The following is a 17,093-nucleotide window of genomic DNA, read 5'->3' on the forward strand; positions in this document are numbered from 1 at the left end:
TTACAAGGTGGATCATCAAAGACCATCCATGACCTCTGCCAAAAAAAATTCTTCATCTGCACATTGGTACACCAATGTATGAGAAATTTCTTTGCATTAAGAGGTAATGACTGACCAGTTTTGGGATCAATGAAAAGGGCACATATTTGTTGCTTAGTAATATTTTTGTTTTTTACTCCATCGTATGGTATCCCATTGGCATAGAATTGACGACACCTATCCCTAAAGCTTCCCCATTTGGTAATTTGTGTGGAAACAACTATGGCACCACTAGCTAACGTTTCTAGGCTAGTGGCGAGGGATTGATGATGCTTAAGTTCAAAAGTTTTCAATTTTATCAGTCTATTGATTTTAGACGCATTTTGTCCTAACTGATTAATTAATTTCTCTTGTGTTTTGGGTGTGCGGTCAAAAGGAGGAATTAGGGGTTGTTCTTGTGTGTTTTCAGGAGGTGCATTTGGTTGTTCTTGTTGTGGATTAGAAGAATCTAGTTTTTGAAACAAAAAATGAAAAAACCTAATCAAAATTAATGAAATTAAATTCAAAATGTAAAACAAATTGAACAAATGGGAAAGAAAGACAAAAATAAACAAAAACTAACCTTGATCCATACCTTGGAGGACAAATCTAGCACCCTGTTCGCGGTTTAGGAGAGGAAATGAAAAAAAAATGAAGTAAAAACGTGCTATTCACAGGTAAATGAGACCCAGTTTAAAAAAAATAAAAATTTAACGGGCACCGCGTATGCAGTTATATTTGGATTATTAGCACGTACACGCTCATTTTCCTATGAGCAGCGCGTATGTGCTCATTTTCCTAGGTGTAGCGCATATGTGCTCATTTTCCTAAAAGCAGCACGTATACGCTACCTTTTCTAGGCTCGGGAAGAACAAACCTAAGCACATACGCGAGAATTTCAAATTTTAAAACCGCATATGTGCTACTTGTTTTTCCATGTTTTTTTTGGGTGGTGTCCACTTTTCTGACCACCATCTTTGTGCACATACTCGGTCGATCTTTGTACCATGTGATGTAATTTTATAATTGAGGGTTGAGGGTTTAGCCTTGTTACCAAGATTGATGAATTGTATATATAGGTGATATGTTCATGTAATTTAGGTGTCGATGTTGTGTCTACATTATTAGAGAGTGGTGTATGTGCGAACAAGAGATTTATCTTTCAATGAAATGTTGTGTGGAGATTGGTGTTGCAGAGTGGATGTTTGTGCTTAATCAGAACTATAATCAAGCATTTGGAGATGCTATTCTTTTCGTTCATTTCTTTTGGATTGTAGTCCAAATCTTGTTGTAATTCAATGAGACTTCCTTGAGGGTTGTAGCCGAGCCGGGCCATTATATTTGAGCACTGAGCTTTAGGTAGTGTGCTTGAATGCATGTGCATTCCCCATTGTAATATTTTCACATACTACTGCAGAGTATCATCTTATTGTGGGTAGGTTCTCACCGTGGTTTTTCCCTTAAGCGGGTTTTCCACGTCAAAATCTTGGTGTTGTGTGTTGTGCTTTCAATTTGCTTATTTGTCTTATTATTGCAGTTAATCAAATCTATTTTTATAGTTAAATTTGTTGATCTGGTGAAGACTGATTCACCCCTCGCCCCTCCCACTCTTTCAGTCTTCCTTCTTGGTTGCTGCTAATAGGTATATGTGACTAAAGGGATTGTTTTCTTGTTCATGTTTGAGGTTACTTATTGCCCCTTATGCAATGTATACAATAAGTGAGAGAATGTTGGAAAAATAGGTGTTGTATACCTTGCATAATAATATTATCATTATAATATTTTATTTATAATGTGAGTTACACATGGACATGTAACATGTAGAGATTCCTTTGGATTATTCTAAAGGCCAGTTGATGAGTTGCACTGTAATATTGAGATATATTATATTGTATTTATTTAATTTTGGCAAAAGAAAAGTAATAACGTATCCAATAATACATGTGAGGTAGGTAGCCCATAGTTTTAGCATATGGTTTTGATGTAATTCCACTTGGTGGTTTTGTGGGAGCTTGAATTTACAAAAGCAATGACAAAGGTAGGTGTTTGTGTTAGTTAGGTTAGCATTTCTGGAGGTTGGAAGAATGACATGGGATGTGTGGCTACATATTTGTTCACATGGATTACTTGATGCTAGATGGGGTTTAAAGTATTTCATGAATGTATTATTGCACATTGCTCATAATACATAGATGATAGATGCTTTTGAAGGCTGAATTTCTTCTTCATGAGAGTTTTCCCAAGGTATATATTGTGTTCTCTTTGATGAATATGTTGTTTATTCATTGCACATGAATTTCAAGTACATATTGGCTTTGATCTCTCATTTGGATTATGTGAAAATTGTCTAGATGAGGCTGCATGTTTTTGATAACTTAATGATGAACGAATAGTACCAAACTGGTACTAAGAGGGGGGGGGTGAATCAGTACAGGCAAAATATCAACCTTAAACTGGTTTGTCAACTAACACTTATGCACTGACAGACAAATAGCAGCACCAGTCCTTCAACAAAGTTCAACCGACAGAGCCCAGTGTAAATAAGATGAGCAAAGATCAGTTGACACTTATCTTCTCATATAATCTAACTCTTCATTCCCATTTCACTCTAATGCATGAATAGACAATCTACCATCAAAGATGTACATATTACAACAAGATCAAAATGCATCACCACTTAATTAGAAAACAATCATAACATCACACATGACACACATATTTTCACGTGGAAACCCAACTGGGAAAAACCACGGTGGGGATGAATACCCACAAGCTTGTTTTTGAACTCTTTGGAAGTCCGCTCTGTTAGGAGCCTTGTCTGGTTAAAGATAAATACAATAGGTTCTACTAGGAACCAATCCTGTTAGGGATCACCCGGTTAAGGGTTAAACCCTGTTAAGGGTACCTTGTTAGAGGATTTCAAGAACTTAATAGCTAAAGGATATCAATGACTCAGTAGCTTCGAGTTACCTTGTTAGAGGACTTTCAACAAGTGCGTATGGTTAAAGCTACCCTGTTAGAGGATTTCACAACTGTTGAAGTAGTTAAAGATCAACAGGTATATCAATGACTTGATAATAGCACTCAATGCCAATGCAGATCTGCTTAAGCTGCTCTTCACCTTCTACACTTACACTCTGCAGATATGACTTCTCTCCTCTGGCTTGGCAAGAATCACGTATCTCTTCTATTAGATACACACACATAACTTTTGCCAATAAAACTCTGAAAGAATCACAACATCGACCTTATAGAAAACAGTTAGGTCGGAAGCGTAAACCCTAAACCCTAAACCTAATAGGTTAAGGAATTCAAACGGTTCAATCCTGACCATTGATCATACTATATTGAATGTAATAGTCTTGATCCAATCTCAAGACATTCTCCATCATTTGTTTTCCACCACTTCATGGCGACTGATAACCCATCACACGTTATCACCGTTTACAGACTTCGCACATTCCTGAGCTAGATAGGAACACTCTTCTTTATGCAAGATCCTTCACGCGCATAAGGCTTACATGGAAACACTATCTGTTCTTCGTTATCATGCTAACTTCATCACATAAAGATCATCGATTGAGTCACACAAGCTTAAGATACTCCAACCGGAATTCCTGAAGTGGAAACTACCTACCAATCGGTAGTCATCCAATGCTTCCATGTGTCGGTTCCCATGACTACATGTCTCTTCACCTTGAACAAATATACCACTTTACTTTGGCATATATACCAGTTCTCACATATGTTGGTTCTCTCTTCATATCACATATTGACATCAATGACAACATATAATATCATTATGTCCTCATACCGGTTCACATAATGCCAACAATCTCCCCCTTTGGCATTGATGGCAATATACAAAGATGTCTTTCTGCAAACTCATCTTCTCCCCAATTTCTGCAGATATCTTCTCTAGCTTCTCTGCTACACTTCTTCTCCCCCTTTGACAACAATGCCAAAGTGGAGGCACAAACATCCCTGTTCCATTAGGCTGCTCTCCTTGAGGAGTAGCATCCTTCAACACATCAATAAAAAAAAAATGACTGTGCAGTACCTGACTGATGTGGAGCATATGCTTTTAGTTCACCTCCTGAAGGGGCAGTACCCCTAATTCACCTCTTAAGTTTGTAAATGTAGTCTTTGGGAGAGACTTGGTGAGTATGTCTGCTAACTGCTCCTTACTGGAAACATGCTCCAGTGCAATCTCTTTGTTTTGAACCTTTTCCCTCAAGAAATGATACTTAAGCTCAAAGTGCTTGGTTCTAGAATGTAAAACCAAATTCTTGGAGATATTAATTGCACTAGTATTGTAACAAAATATGCTTACCATTTCAGATACAGGAACTTTGAAGCCATTCAATACATGCTTCATCGAAATTGTCTGAATGCAGTTCATGAAAGCTGCAACATACTCCACTTCCACTGTATACTGAGAGATACAACTCTTCTTCTTACTCATCCAGGAAACCAGTCTACCACCAAGGAAGAATGCACCACTGGTTGTGCTCTTTCGGTCATCTACATTACTAGCCCAATTAGCATATGTGAACACTTTCAAGTTGAAATCCTTGCTATATGAATACCACAATCCATAGTCAACAGTTCCCTTCAGATACCTAAGAATCCACTTGACTACAACCAAGTGAGATTGCCTTGGAATTTTTTGGAACCTTGTAGTAATACCAACTGCATGTGCAATATCCGGTCTGGTATGCACTACATAATACAATTTACCAATCATTGATCGGTATTCCTTCTCATCAACCAATGCTAAGTCATCCTCTTTGGATAGTTTACAGCCAATCACCATCGGTGTACCAACCGGTTTGCTATCTTCCATGCCAAAGGTCTTCAACACCTCTTTGACATACTTGGACTGAGTGATAAAGATTCCATCTCTCATCTATTGGATCTGCAGTCCAATGAAGAACTTAATCTCCCCTATGAGTGACATCTCAAACTCTTTCTTCATCTCATCTACAAACTCATGACTCATCTTGTCATCTCCACCAAAGATAATATCATCAACAAATACCTCACAAATCAAGATCCGATCTCCTTCAGACTTCAAGTAGATATTGCTATCTTCACTTGTTCTCTCAAATCCAATCTTCACAAGATGGGAATGCAGGTGTTCATACCATGCTCTAGGTGCCTGCTTTAGACCATATAAGGCTTTATGTAGCCTACACACCATGTCACTGTCTTCAGATAGGGCAAACCCATCTAGTTGCTCTATATACACCTCCTCTTCAAGTACACCATTTAGAAATACAGATTTTACATCCATTTGATGTACTTTGAAGCCTTTAAAGGTTGGATATGCTAGAAGCATACAAACTCCTTCCAATCTAGCTATAGGAGCAAAGGTTTCACCATAGTCTTCTCCTTCTTCTTGGGCATATCCTTTGCACACTAGTCTAGCTTTGTTTCTAATCACTGTGCCATCCTCATTCAGCTTGTTTCTAAACACCCATTTGGTGCCAATGACATTTTTATGTTCCGGTCTAGGTACCAAGGACCGTGTGCCATTTTGCTCTATCTGGTCAAGTTCATCTTCCATTGCCTTGATCCAGTCTTCATCTTTATGAACCTCTTGGAATGACTTAGGCTCAAATTTAGAGATCAAACATGAGTTTTCTCTGATCTTTCTTCTTGTAAGGATTCTTGCATCCTTATCTCCTATGATCTGCTTAGGATCATGATTCAGCTTGACATACCGAGGAATAGTCTTGACTAGTTCTTCTTGCTTTTCCTCTTCATCCTCATCTTCATCAGTATCAACATTCACTAGTTCAGGAACATTGTTACTGGTACTTGGTTGACTGACAACCGGTTCCCAGAAGGTTGCAACCGATTCATTTATAGGTTGCTCACTGCCTGTTTCTTCCGGTTTCTTAGAGGTTTCATCAATTCTCATATTGATACTTTCCATAATTCTCTAAGTCCTATTGTTGAAACACTCGAGAGCTTTACTCTTGGTGGAATATCCTAGGAATATTCCCTCATCACATTTAGCTTCAAACTTGCCCTGATGTTCACTCCTCTTGATGTAACATTTGCTACCAGATACCCTAAAGTAGCTAACCACAGGTGTCTTATCGGTCCAATACTCATAAGGAGCTTTATCCTTACCTTTCTTGATGAGTACTCGGTTCATTGTGTAGACTGCATTTCTCACCGCTTCTCTCCAAAAGGTGTGAGCTACCTTTCCTTGAATCAACATGGTTCTAGCTACTTCAACCATAGTTCGATTATTCCTCTCTGCTAGGTCATTCTGCTATGGAGTCCGGGGGGCAGATAATTGCCTCTTGATGCCATGTTCTTCACAGTACTTGTTGAATTCACCGGAAGTGAATTCCCCTCCTTGATCAGTTCTCAGGCACTTGATCCTTTCATCGCTTTCCTTCTCCACTAATGCTCTGAAAGCTTTAAACTTTATAAAGGCTTCAAACTTGTCTTTCAAGAATGTGACCCACATCATTCTTGAGCAGTCATTAGTGAGAATCATGAAGTACCTATCACCCTGCACACTCCTAGTTTTCATAGGACCACACAAATCAGTATGCACAAGATCAAGCAAGTTGTCAGCAGTGAAAGACTTACCTTTAAAGGTTGAGGAAGACATTTTTCCCAATTGACACTCTCTACACAAGGTATTATCTGGTTTGCTTAGCACCGGCAACCCTCTAACTGCCTTGATCTTACTGGCCTTTACAATGTTATCAAAGTTTACATGGCAGAGTCTCCTATGCCATATCCAGCTATCATCAAACTTAGCCATAAGACATGTACTTATATTTGCATTCAGATGAAATAGGTTACCTTTGGTCTGCATGCCAGTGGCCACCAATTCACCATCTTTTCCTTTGATTCTGCAAACTCCATTCTTGAATTCCAGAGTGAGGTCACTATCATTTAGCTGGACAACACTCAGAAGGTTGTGTCTGAGACCATCAACCCAATACACATTGTCAGCACTACTCTTTCCATTTAGAGAGATGGACCCTCTGCCTTTGACCATGCATGGTGTATCATTGCCAAAACGAACCACACCACCATCATACTCCTCCAAGGATAGGAACTTGCTCCGGTCACCAGTCATATGGTGAGAACAACCACTGTCAATGATCCACTCATTGGAATTATCAAACCAGGAGACAAGAGCCTTCTTGTCTAACACTTCTTCCTTGACAGCCAAAAACACAATATCTTCATTTTCTTCATCCTCTGATTCTTCATCTGTGACACCTTCATCAACTGCCACAAAATAGTTTCTCCGGTTTCCTCTTTTGAATTTCCCGAACCTTTCCGATTTGTCCTTGTTATTGCCATTAGGACAGTTTATAGCAATATGTCCTATCTGGTTACAAGAAAATCATTTCAAAGGTAGCTTACCTTTGTACTTACCGGTTCCTTTAGGAAGCTTCCTGGCAAGGAGAGCTTTAAATGCCATCAGAATCTCCTCATCATCCATTTCTCTGCTCTGTCTTGGTTCACCACTGGTGCTAGCTTCTTTTCCTTTTCTAGATGGAATAACAGGAGCTTTAAAAGTTGATTCAGTCTTTTGAACACTGCCATCAAAACTATTTAGCTCATAGGCTATCAACTTTGCTATGATGGAGTCCAAGGATACCTTAGTCTTGTCTATTGATCTCAGCTCCTGAATAGAGGCAACCCTTATTGCATAGACCGGCAATAGGGATCTCAGGACTTTTCTTACCACAATGGAGTCTTCTATTTTACCACCTGCACTCTTGATATCTCCAACAACGGTTTTGATTCTTATTCCATACTATTGAATGGTCTCACATTCAACCATCTGCATATCTTCAAACTTCCCTCTCAGGTTTTCTTCCTTAGCCTGTTTTACATGTTCATCATTGCCATAGATATTTTCAAGAGCATCCCATACCTCTTTGGGATTTACCTTGTCCTGAACATCAATAAACTCAATGTCAGATAGACTACTAATAAGGGCTTCCATGACTTGCCCATTTTCTTGTATCTCTCTCTTTTGGTCATCGGTGAGAGTACCGGTAGTGGCAACATAGATATTCTCAACATAGCTCCAATGTTGAGCACCCATGATTCTGATGAATATCTTCATCCTATCTTTCCATATACCGAATTTTTCTTGTTAAACTTTGGACCTTCCCTCTTCATCATTACAACAGGATCTTTCCTTCAAGCGGTTAAGCTTATAACATAGAGGACCTGGAGGACACTCTGATACCAATTGATAACTTAATGATGAACGAATAGTACCAAACCGGTACTGAGAGGGGGGGGTGAATCAGTATAGGCAAAATCTCAACCTTAAACCGGTTTGTCAACTAACACTTATGCACTGACAGACAAACAGCAGCACCGGTCCTTCAACATAGTTCAACCGACAGAACTCAGTGTAAATAAGATGAGCAAAGACCAGTTGACACTTATCTTCTCATATATTCTAACTCTTCATTCCCATTTCACTCTAATGCATGAACAAGCAATCTACCATCAAAGATGTACATATTACAACAAGATCAACATCCATCACCACTAATCAGAAAACAATCATAACATCACACATGACACACATATTTTTCATGTGGAAACCCAACTGGGAAAAACCACGGTGGGGATGAATACCCACAAGCTTGTTTTTGAACTCTTTGGAAGTCCGCTCTATTAGGAGCCTTGTTCGGTTAAAGACAAATACAATAAGTTCTGTTAGGAACCGATCCTATTAGGGATCACCCGGTTAAGGGATGGCTACAATACCCAGTTAAGGGTTAAACCCTGTTAAGGGTACCTTGTTAGAGGATTTCAAGAACTTAATAGCTAAAGGATATCGATGACTCAGTAGCTTCAAGTTACCTTGTTAGAGGATTTTCAACAAGCCGGTTAAGGCTACCCTATTAGGGGATTTGACAACTGTTGAAGTAGTTAAAGATCAATAGGTATATCAATGACCTAATAATAACACTCAATGCCAATGTAGATTCGCTTAAGCTCCTCTTCACCTTCTACACTTACACTCTGCAGATATGACTTCTCTCCTCTGGTTTGGCAAGAATCACGTATCTATTCTCTTAGATACACACACACAACTTTTGCCAACAAAACTCTGAAAGAATCACAACATCGACCTTATAGAAAATAGTTAGGTCGGAAGCATAAACCCTAAACCTAATAGGTTAAGGAATTCAAATGGTTCAATCCTGATCGTTGATAATACTGTATTGAATGCAACAATCTTGATCCAATCTCAAGACATTCTCCATCGTTCGTTTTCCACCGATTTCATGGCGAATGATAACCTATCACACGTTATCACCGTTTACAGACTTCGCACATTCCCGAGCTAGATAGGAACACTCTTCTTTATGCAAGATCCTTCACGCGCACAAGGCTTACGTGGCAACACTATCTGTTCTTCGTTATCATGCTAACTTCATCACATAAAGATCACCGATTGAGTCACACAGGCTTAAGATACTCCAACCGGAAATCCTGAAGTGGAAACTACCTACCAACTGGTAGTTATCCAATGCTTCCATGTGCCCATTCCCATGACTACATGCCGGTTCACCTTGACATGCCAGTTCACCTTGAACAAATATACTGCTTTACTTTGGCATATATACCGGTTCTCACATATGCCGGTTCTCTATCATTATGTCCTCATACCAGTTCACATAATGCCAACAGTTTCCTTTCAAACAAAGGGTCTCCTATAGCACCGCTACGTATCTCTTTCCTTCCTATCCTATTGCGTCACTAAATCCCATCACAAAGATGTAAGATGATTTTAAAGCATATAATCCAAGGTGGCAATATTTAGAATATCTTAGTGGTTAATGAATATATGAAAGTAGATGTATTGATAAGAGTAATAAATGTAGGGCGTAATTGAATATATTAAAATATGTGCGTGGAAGGATAAAATGAAAGCTAAGTTTATTAGAATATATTTACATGTGAATGAATAAAAAAAGAAGAAAAATAAGTACAATCTACACAAAACCATAACATTTATTATTATATACATATATACATGTACAAAATTAAATAAAAATAATATCAATATTATAAATTTTACAACCAAATATATTTATCCATGGTATAAATTTGTAGGGCTTTACCAAACCAAAATTACAACTTTTAAGTTTATAAAATGACAACTAACGAGTGAGGAATAAACGTTCAATTAGCTATCCTTAAACTATTCATTCTCTTCATATTCGCCTCGAATTTTCAATTAAAAGCTGGGAATGGCTCACGCTACATGTTAGAGTTGCATTCATAATTGCTTTTTACATAAATGATTAATTTTTGAGAGGAGCTATACCAATCTGCTTTGAGTTATGATTACAGATGATTCAAAAAATTTCATATTAATTGTACTGTGTCTGGCCATAAGAACTTCACATCTGTATTTAACCCTGATTTTAAAAAAGGTAAAATATGTACTCCAGAATTGGGCAATGATACGGACCACATGCTGTTTCTTTTCAATATAAAAACCTGTAGCATGTGTGAGCATTGCATAAAGACATTTGTTCCAAGCACAAGCCCTTTTGAGGATTTGCCAATAAAAAATACAATTAGCACAAAATCCTATTCTGCTTTCTAATGGCACTGGCAGTAGCCTTTCCTGGTGCTGTCCGTTTTCTTAAGATTGCCATCTATGTCAACATCTGTACATTTTTTCACTGATCATTATAGCATAGATTTAGTGACGTTTCACATTTTACACAGTGACCAGAAAACAGCACAGAATTAATTCAAGTGTACGTTTCACATTTTTTATATTTTTGTTTTGTGTGGATGCCCAACAAGGCAGGAGTCTTCAAGATTATATACGATTTTGGTTATAATGTCAATCGAATAAGATCGGGCATGTTATGCTTATTTGGTACTTTGAATCTTTTCAAACAACCAACCGCGGCTTTTTATTTGTGCCCTCGCGGGCCAAAGCCCTGAACTCAGTTACTTTGAACAGGCAAAAGAATTTGAAGAATTTACTTTGTTCGATCAGGAAAATAAATTTCAGAATTTCTAAATTTATAATATTTTTAATGGAATAATTTTTATGATTCATAGGCATAATTTGGATATTTATCATTGTTTCTGATATTTATCATTGTTTCTCTTGTTTTCTTTTCTATTTTATTTATTAGTTCATCAAACTCTGATTTATAATTATAATAATTTTGGTATGTTTTGTATAAAATATTTTTGAATTTTACTGTGCAATGTTTTTTCTTTAACATATTGATTTATAATGTGTTATGGCATGTTTTGAATCAAAATCTATGTTCTATCATTATTTCTCCTCTCATACATTCTATATCCTAATTAGTTTTGGATCAAACACCATGATTTATAATACATTGGGGTATGTTTCATATAAGATGTTTTAGAATTTGATTATATCATTATTTTTTCTCAACATTGGTGATATCTTATCTTATGTTTTAGATCAAAATCCATGATTGGTCATTGTTTTTCTTCTCTTGCCTTCCATTTCTTGATAAGTTTTAGGTCAAACTACATGATTTATAATGCATTTTGGTATATCTTGCATAAGATGATTTTGGATTTGGTTGTGCAATTTCTTTTACTCAACATCCGTGATCTATAATACATGATGTTATATTTTGGATCAAAATCCATGATCCTTCATCGTTCCTCTTCTCTTATATGTTCTATTTCTTGATTAGTTTTAGATCAAACTCCATGATCCATCACCATTTGCCTTCTCTTGCCTTCTATTTCCTAATATTTGAACCTAAATGTCAAGGAAAAGTTTCACATTCAAATCCAAAAACATCTCATGTAAATTTAAAAAGAAACATGCCGCAATATGTTATGGTATGTTTTTAATTACAAACCATGATCCATCATTGTTTTTCTTATCTAACCTAACCTTCTATTTTTTTATTAGTTTCGGATCAAACTCCATGATCCATCATCCGTTTTTCTTATCTTGCCTTCTATTTTCTTATTATGAATAACTCATATCAGTGAAAAGAAACTCAAGAATGTACTTCAAATATTTTTTTTTAAACTAATGAAAAATCAAAATTCAAAGATTTAATAGATGATTTACTGCATTAAAGAATCTTTTTTTTTAATTTTTTAAATTAACGTAAATACCAGTAGATTGAATAGTGAAACTATTCAAAACAAAGTCACTACAAGATAAACCATATTGAAATATATTGGTCCACACTACAAAAGATAAGGCTCATGAATAAATTAGGTCCAACAAACAGCTCTTCACAGTTTTCGATTTATTAAAAAACACTTCTAAATCAACCCGTACTGCTTAATGTGCCTATTGAGGAACGGGTACAGTGAATGGAATACAAGTTTGGAAATGTACGTCCCTACCATATAGTATAAGAAATCGCTCACAGTTGCACGCTACAGATCGATTGAGGAAAATATACGCCAATGTTAAACTAAAGATATTAATTTTAAGTGCGATTACCCTAACCAAGATTAATTCATTCATTCATTCAAAAGAAGAATTTAGTTTAAAAAGTTAGACACAGAAAGAACCACCTTCACTCAGTCTCTAACCATAATCTTGGTTGAAGTAAGGTGGTGTACTGGTACGATCATACACAATAGAATGATTGGTACTGCTTGATGTAACGGGGCTGTTAACTCCCAAAAATGAGATTTTTATTGTATAGGATTTGGTCTTTAAATTACCCAGTACCGAAATATTACAAAAAAATCTTAGCCCTAAAATGGATCAGCTCTTGTCTGGATTATCTAATAAAATGCGTGTAGCTCGAGATTAAGTAAACCCCGACAGGCGTGGACATCTATGTTTTCCAATGACTAAAATGTAGCATCTTGAATTTCTGAATTTCGATCTTCAAGTTTATTTGTTTTGGGCATAGCGAACGGTTGTAGGCAAATTAGGGTGCCTGTGAATGTAAATACTATTAAATACTGGTTAAAAAACATATTTGGATGGCGTAGAACCTTCAAGATTAGGGAATGTTGGCCATAATGGCACCAGAAGCTAATGTAGGAAGATTAAACAAAGCTCCACTAGAGAAATTTTATGGGTTGCAGAATCTGATTCTCAACCTCACGACAAAGTTATATTCCATGTTAATGGAAAGTTTAATGGATTAACAGTTGAGTTCAGTCACACCACCATCATTTTATATCCTAGAGGACACTTATTATGTTTCCTTTGAAAACGATATTTCTCCCACTTTGGTACTATAGAAGTCTAGCTAGGTCTGTGGGTATATAATTGTACTGTGTTGGTCTCTACGAACCAATCTCCTCTTCTTGCTCTTTTAGGGTTTCAGCCTCACATTTCCCATGATATGATGCTTGGAGCGTTTGGATTTGACATTACGCCCGTTAAAATAAGCTAAGAAATATGAAGGCATAGATAAGAGGGATCTATCGGTTACATCCTAAAGAAAACAAAAAAGGAAAAATCCATTTCTTTCTAGATAAAGAACATTTTGTAGTATAGATCTGGTGCTATGGATAGAAGTTTTAAGATTTAGGCCTGGGAAGATTTGTCAGGCACTTATCTGAACTCTATTATTGTGGGAAAATTCATACTCAGGTATGTACGCTATTTTGTAGGTTTTCATTGTTTAGGGTTTTTTCCCAAACATTACACAGACTTTCTTATTCGCGTCTCCATGTGAGACCTACTCTTAAATAAACTTCTTTCTATATTCGCCTCTCCATGTGAGTCCTACTCTTTCCCCAAGATAAAATAGAAATCTATTTTGTTAAAGAATTCTTTAAATCCAGTAGTTTTCAGAGAATACCAATGCTGATAAACGTAGGTGGATTGTGGGATACACCCATTCCTGTAGCTGATGAAATGCCATGTCTCCCATCACTCTACACTGATATTATTAGCACTGAAGCCTTTCCAAGCTACAATATAGAAGCTTACCAATCCCTTGAAGATTGTACATATCTTAAGAGCTTTTCTGCAGGGCAAAATCTGGAGTCAAATCTTGAATATGGTGTAAGGGCCATTGATTTTATTGAGGATCAACCAAAAGACTCCTCTGTTGAAACTATGGATAGCCAGTATGCCTTAACTCATGGGGTTTTCAATGAGTCCAAAAGAAAAAAGAGGGCTGTGGGTATTGAGATGTCTGAGAATATATTATGTGCACACACCTCTAAAGCATTGAGAGTTCGCTCATCTGCAGCTAAAGATAGGCATTGTAAAGTCAGCACTGTAAAAGGACTTCGGGACACAAGGGTGAGGTTGTCTCATTCTATAGCTGTTAAATTTTTTGATTTACAGGACAGATTAGGGTATGCTCATCCCAGCAAAGCCCTAGACTGGCTTATAAGTAAAGCACAAGCTGCTATCGATGAACTGCCACAACCATCCTATGTATCCCAGTCAAACTGCACAGTGTGTAACTCTCTCTCAAGGTCCGGTAGTACTTCATTACCTACAGATCAAGTCATTTCAACCCATAATGATGGATGCTCAACAAACAGTTCAGTGGATACAAACAGATCTGGAGAAGAGGGAAATGGAACAAATTTGAGCACTTGGGACCTTATGAATTTGGGGCTTCCTAGATTTGGTTCAGATCCCAAAGATGTTATTGTCTCTCTTTCATCAACACCACCTGCAACAGGAATGCCAGTACCTCAAGCCTCACATAATGGCCAGACATGATGCTTCCAACAAGGTAAATACCTTGCCCACTTAAAAAAGACATCAAATTTTTACAATTCATGAAATTGAATCAAATAATTGTTTTTGATTAGATGGTGTGTCAGTTTTTCTGCATCAAAATTTTAGATCACATTCCATCCAATGCCGGGCTCTGTTGTTATTTGCCCTGATAGTTTAGGGACCGTCTTGTTTTCAACTGTGTGCATAAGCTCTTATGGGCTAACTGAGCTTATCTTTGGTAGAATGCAATTCAGAGTCTAGATCTAGAACAATTTATCTTTTGCATTAATGAGCTTATCTCTTCGTGGATTACAATTGAACTCAACACTTGTAAAAATTCTACTGTTATGCTTTAATTACCTTATATACTCGTAGAATGCAATTAATATTTACTCCTCCATTGTACTTAAGTACCGAGACTTATGCAGTTTTTTCGTTGATTGCAGAATGATTCTTCAGTGGCTTTGGCTTGTACTACACAGAGATTGAAGGCTAAAAGAATACCCGGTATGGATTTTTAAATTTTCCAGCAATATATGACAACGTATAGCGAAATAGGGTTTTTTAAACTGGAATATAAATCTCCAGCTCGCTTGGGATAAAAACAAGTAAACTGGGAAAGGTTTCACCAAAATATATTTAGTGCCCTTCTATTTAGTGCTCTTCTATTTAGTGTTTATGTGTATTTTATATCTAATTATAAACAGACAAGGGTCCATCTTCAAAAGTTAGCAGAAGATATTTTTGTGTATTCTTTACTAAATATATATCAAATTAAAGCGAGATTGAATATTTAAATGTTTGATATTATTTTTACTTTAAAGTTATAAAATGAGTTTGGATTAAATAGTTGGTATATAATGTGCATCTAGTTATTTCAAGTTTTATATATATTTTTTTAAATAATTTCAATTTTGATTTTTTGAGTATAATTTTTATAAGTTATGTTAAGGTTACAATAATATAAAAGAATATTGTAATTTTAGATTAAGTTAGTTTTAGTTTTTTTTCATAAAAGGGATAAAATTTTATTAGTCATAAATCAAAATTACAAAGCAAGAGTAGTCAGTAGTCTTCCAAAGAATCAAGAATAGGCTACTTGATCTGGATTCCCCCTAGAAGAGCCATCACTATTTATCTTCAAAGCTCCTTGAAGAGGATGAAGCCATAGACCCACTTGATCAATCTCCCAAGCTACAATTTTTTATTTAAATGATAAAATAAATATATTAATATTAAATCATTAATTTTATTTTTATAGATATAAATAATAATTTTATTATAAAATTGATGAAAATTCAAAATGGTCAATTTATATTTTAGCTTACATTTTGTAACAATAAATCTTTACTACTTTTTATTAAAGGGGTTAAGCAAGTTTTGAAAGGATCCGAACCCCTTTACAAAAAATGGCCATCAATCAACCACTAGCATACCATCAACAAACAGTTGGCTCTCTCACATCTTGCGCAACTTAAGCCACCATCTTCTAACAACTCACCCTAATATGAGCACACCCTCCTCCTGAGTAGCCTACTTTCCTTTCTCAACGACATCAATGTCAATGAAGGACGATTTAGCCTCCTAAGCCATCTTGAATTTCTCTGTCATAACTCTAACACTCTTTGCATTGGATTTGATAGCCTTGTAGCTGAAGTTGACCAAGGTTATTAAATTATCATTGATCCTTTTTTAGTTAGTCTCTAGTCTCACAATTCTCCCTTCAAAATGCTCCTTCATATGTTCTGTGTCTTTAACTCCTTTTTTCAGGATAACAACCATATTACTTCCTTCCTTCTCTAGCCAATTCAAATTCGGGTCCTTCAAGTTATCTAGTTTCTTCTTGACTCCATAGATAGCAATACTGATCTCATGAATCTCATGAAAGAAAAACTTTTGCATTCTAAATTATCAACAACAGACTTCCGAGCCACTACAAAGAGATTCAAAGGATGCTCTTTGTCCAGGTTTAACATGAAGGAATCAAGGTTAAGATCTCGAAGGAAAGGGTGTCTCCCATGTCAGCTTGTATTAGAGTGAGGCTCCTCCGAAAACCTCCATCCTGATTACCCTCCTTAGCGAAGAAGCCAAAGAAGAATCTTGCTGATCCCATCATTCGTTTTCCTCTTCTTATTTTCATCCCCTCTCCACCCTCAAGACAAACTATCTTGCTAAGGCAAAATAGAGGAGGAAAGAATTACAATAAATCTTTATTGTTATAATATATACATAAATATTTTTATTTTTGATTGTTTTATTTTTATGATCTAACATATAATATTTTAGAATTTTTTTTAAGATAAATTTTAATATATGTAATATTTTTAATTACAAATTACTCCATTTCTTATTACATATTTTATTTCTTGATTGTTTA

General features: G+C 36.3%; 1 protein-coding gene across 1 annotated transcript; it reads left to right on the top strand.

The window, feature by feature from the left end:
• Window positions 1-13,408: 13,408 nt before the first annotated feature.
• On the top strand, window positions 13,409-15,490 carry LOC131067841 (transcription factor TCP12). Its single transcript, XM_058003010.2, has 2 exons — window positions 13,409-14,729; window positions 15,163-15,490. The coding sequence occupies exon 1, from the start codon at window positions 13,838-13,840 to the stop codon at window positions 14,714-14,716; it is 879 nt and encodes a 292-aa protein (XP_057858993.1). The 5' UTR covers window positions 13,409-13,837; the 3' UTR covers window positions 14,717-14,729; window positions 15,163-15,490.
• Window positions 15,491-17,093: the final 1,603 nt, after the last annotated feature.

This window comes from Cryptomeria japonica, chromosome 8 (assembly GCF_030272615.1).
Source record: "Cryptomeria japonica chromosome 8, Sugi_1.0, whole genome shotgun sequence".
In the NCBI taxonomy this organism is placed as follows: domain Eukaryota; kingdom Viridiplantae; phylum Streptophyta; class Pinopsida; order Cupressales; family Cupressaceae; genus Cryptomeria; species Cryptomeria japonica.

Coding starts and splice junctions, on each gene's coding strand:
- LOC131067841 (XM_058003010.2), top strand. CDS start 13,838: ATGCTGATAAACGTAGGTGGATTGTGGGATACACCCATTCCTGTAGCT.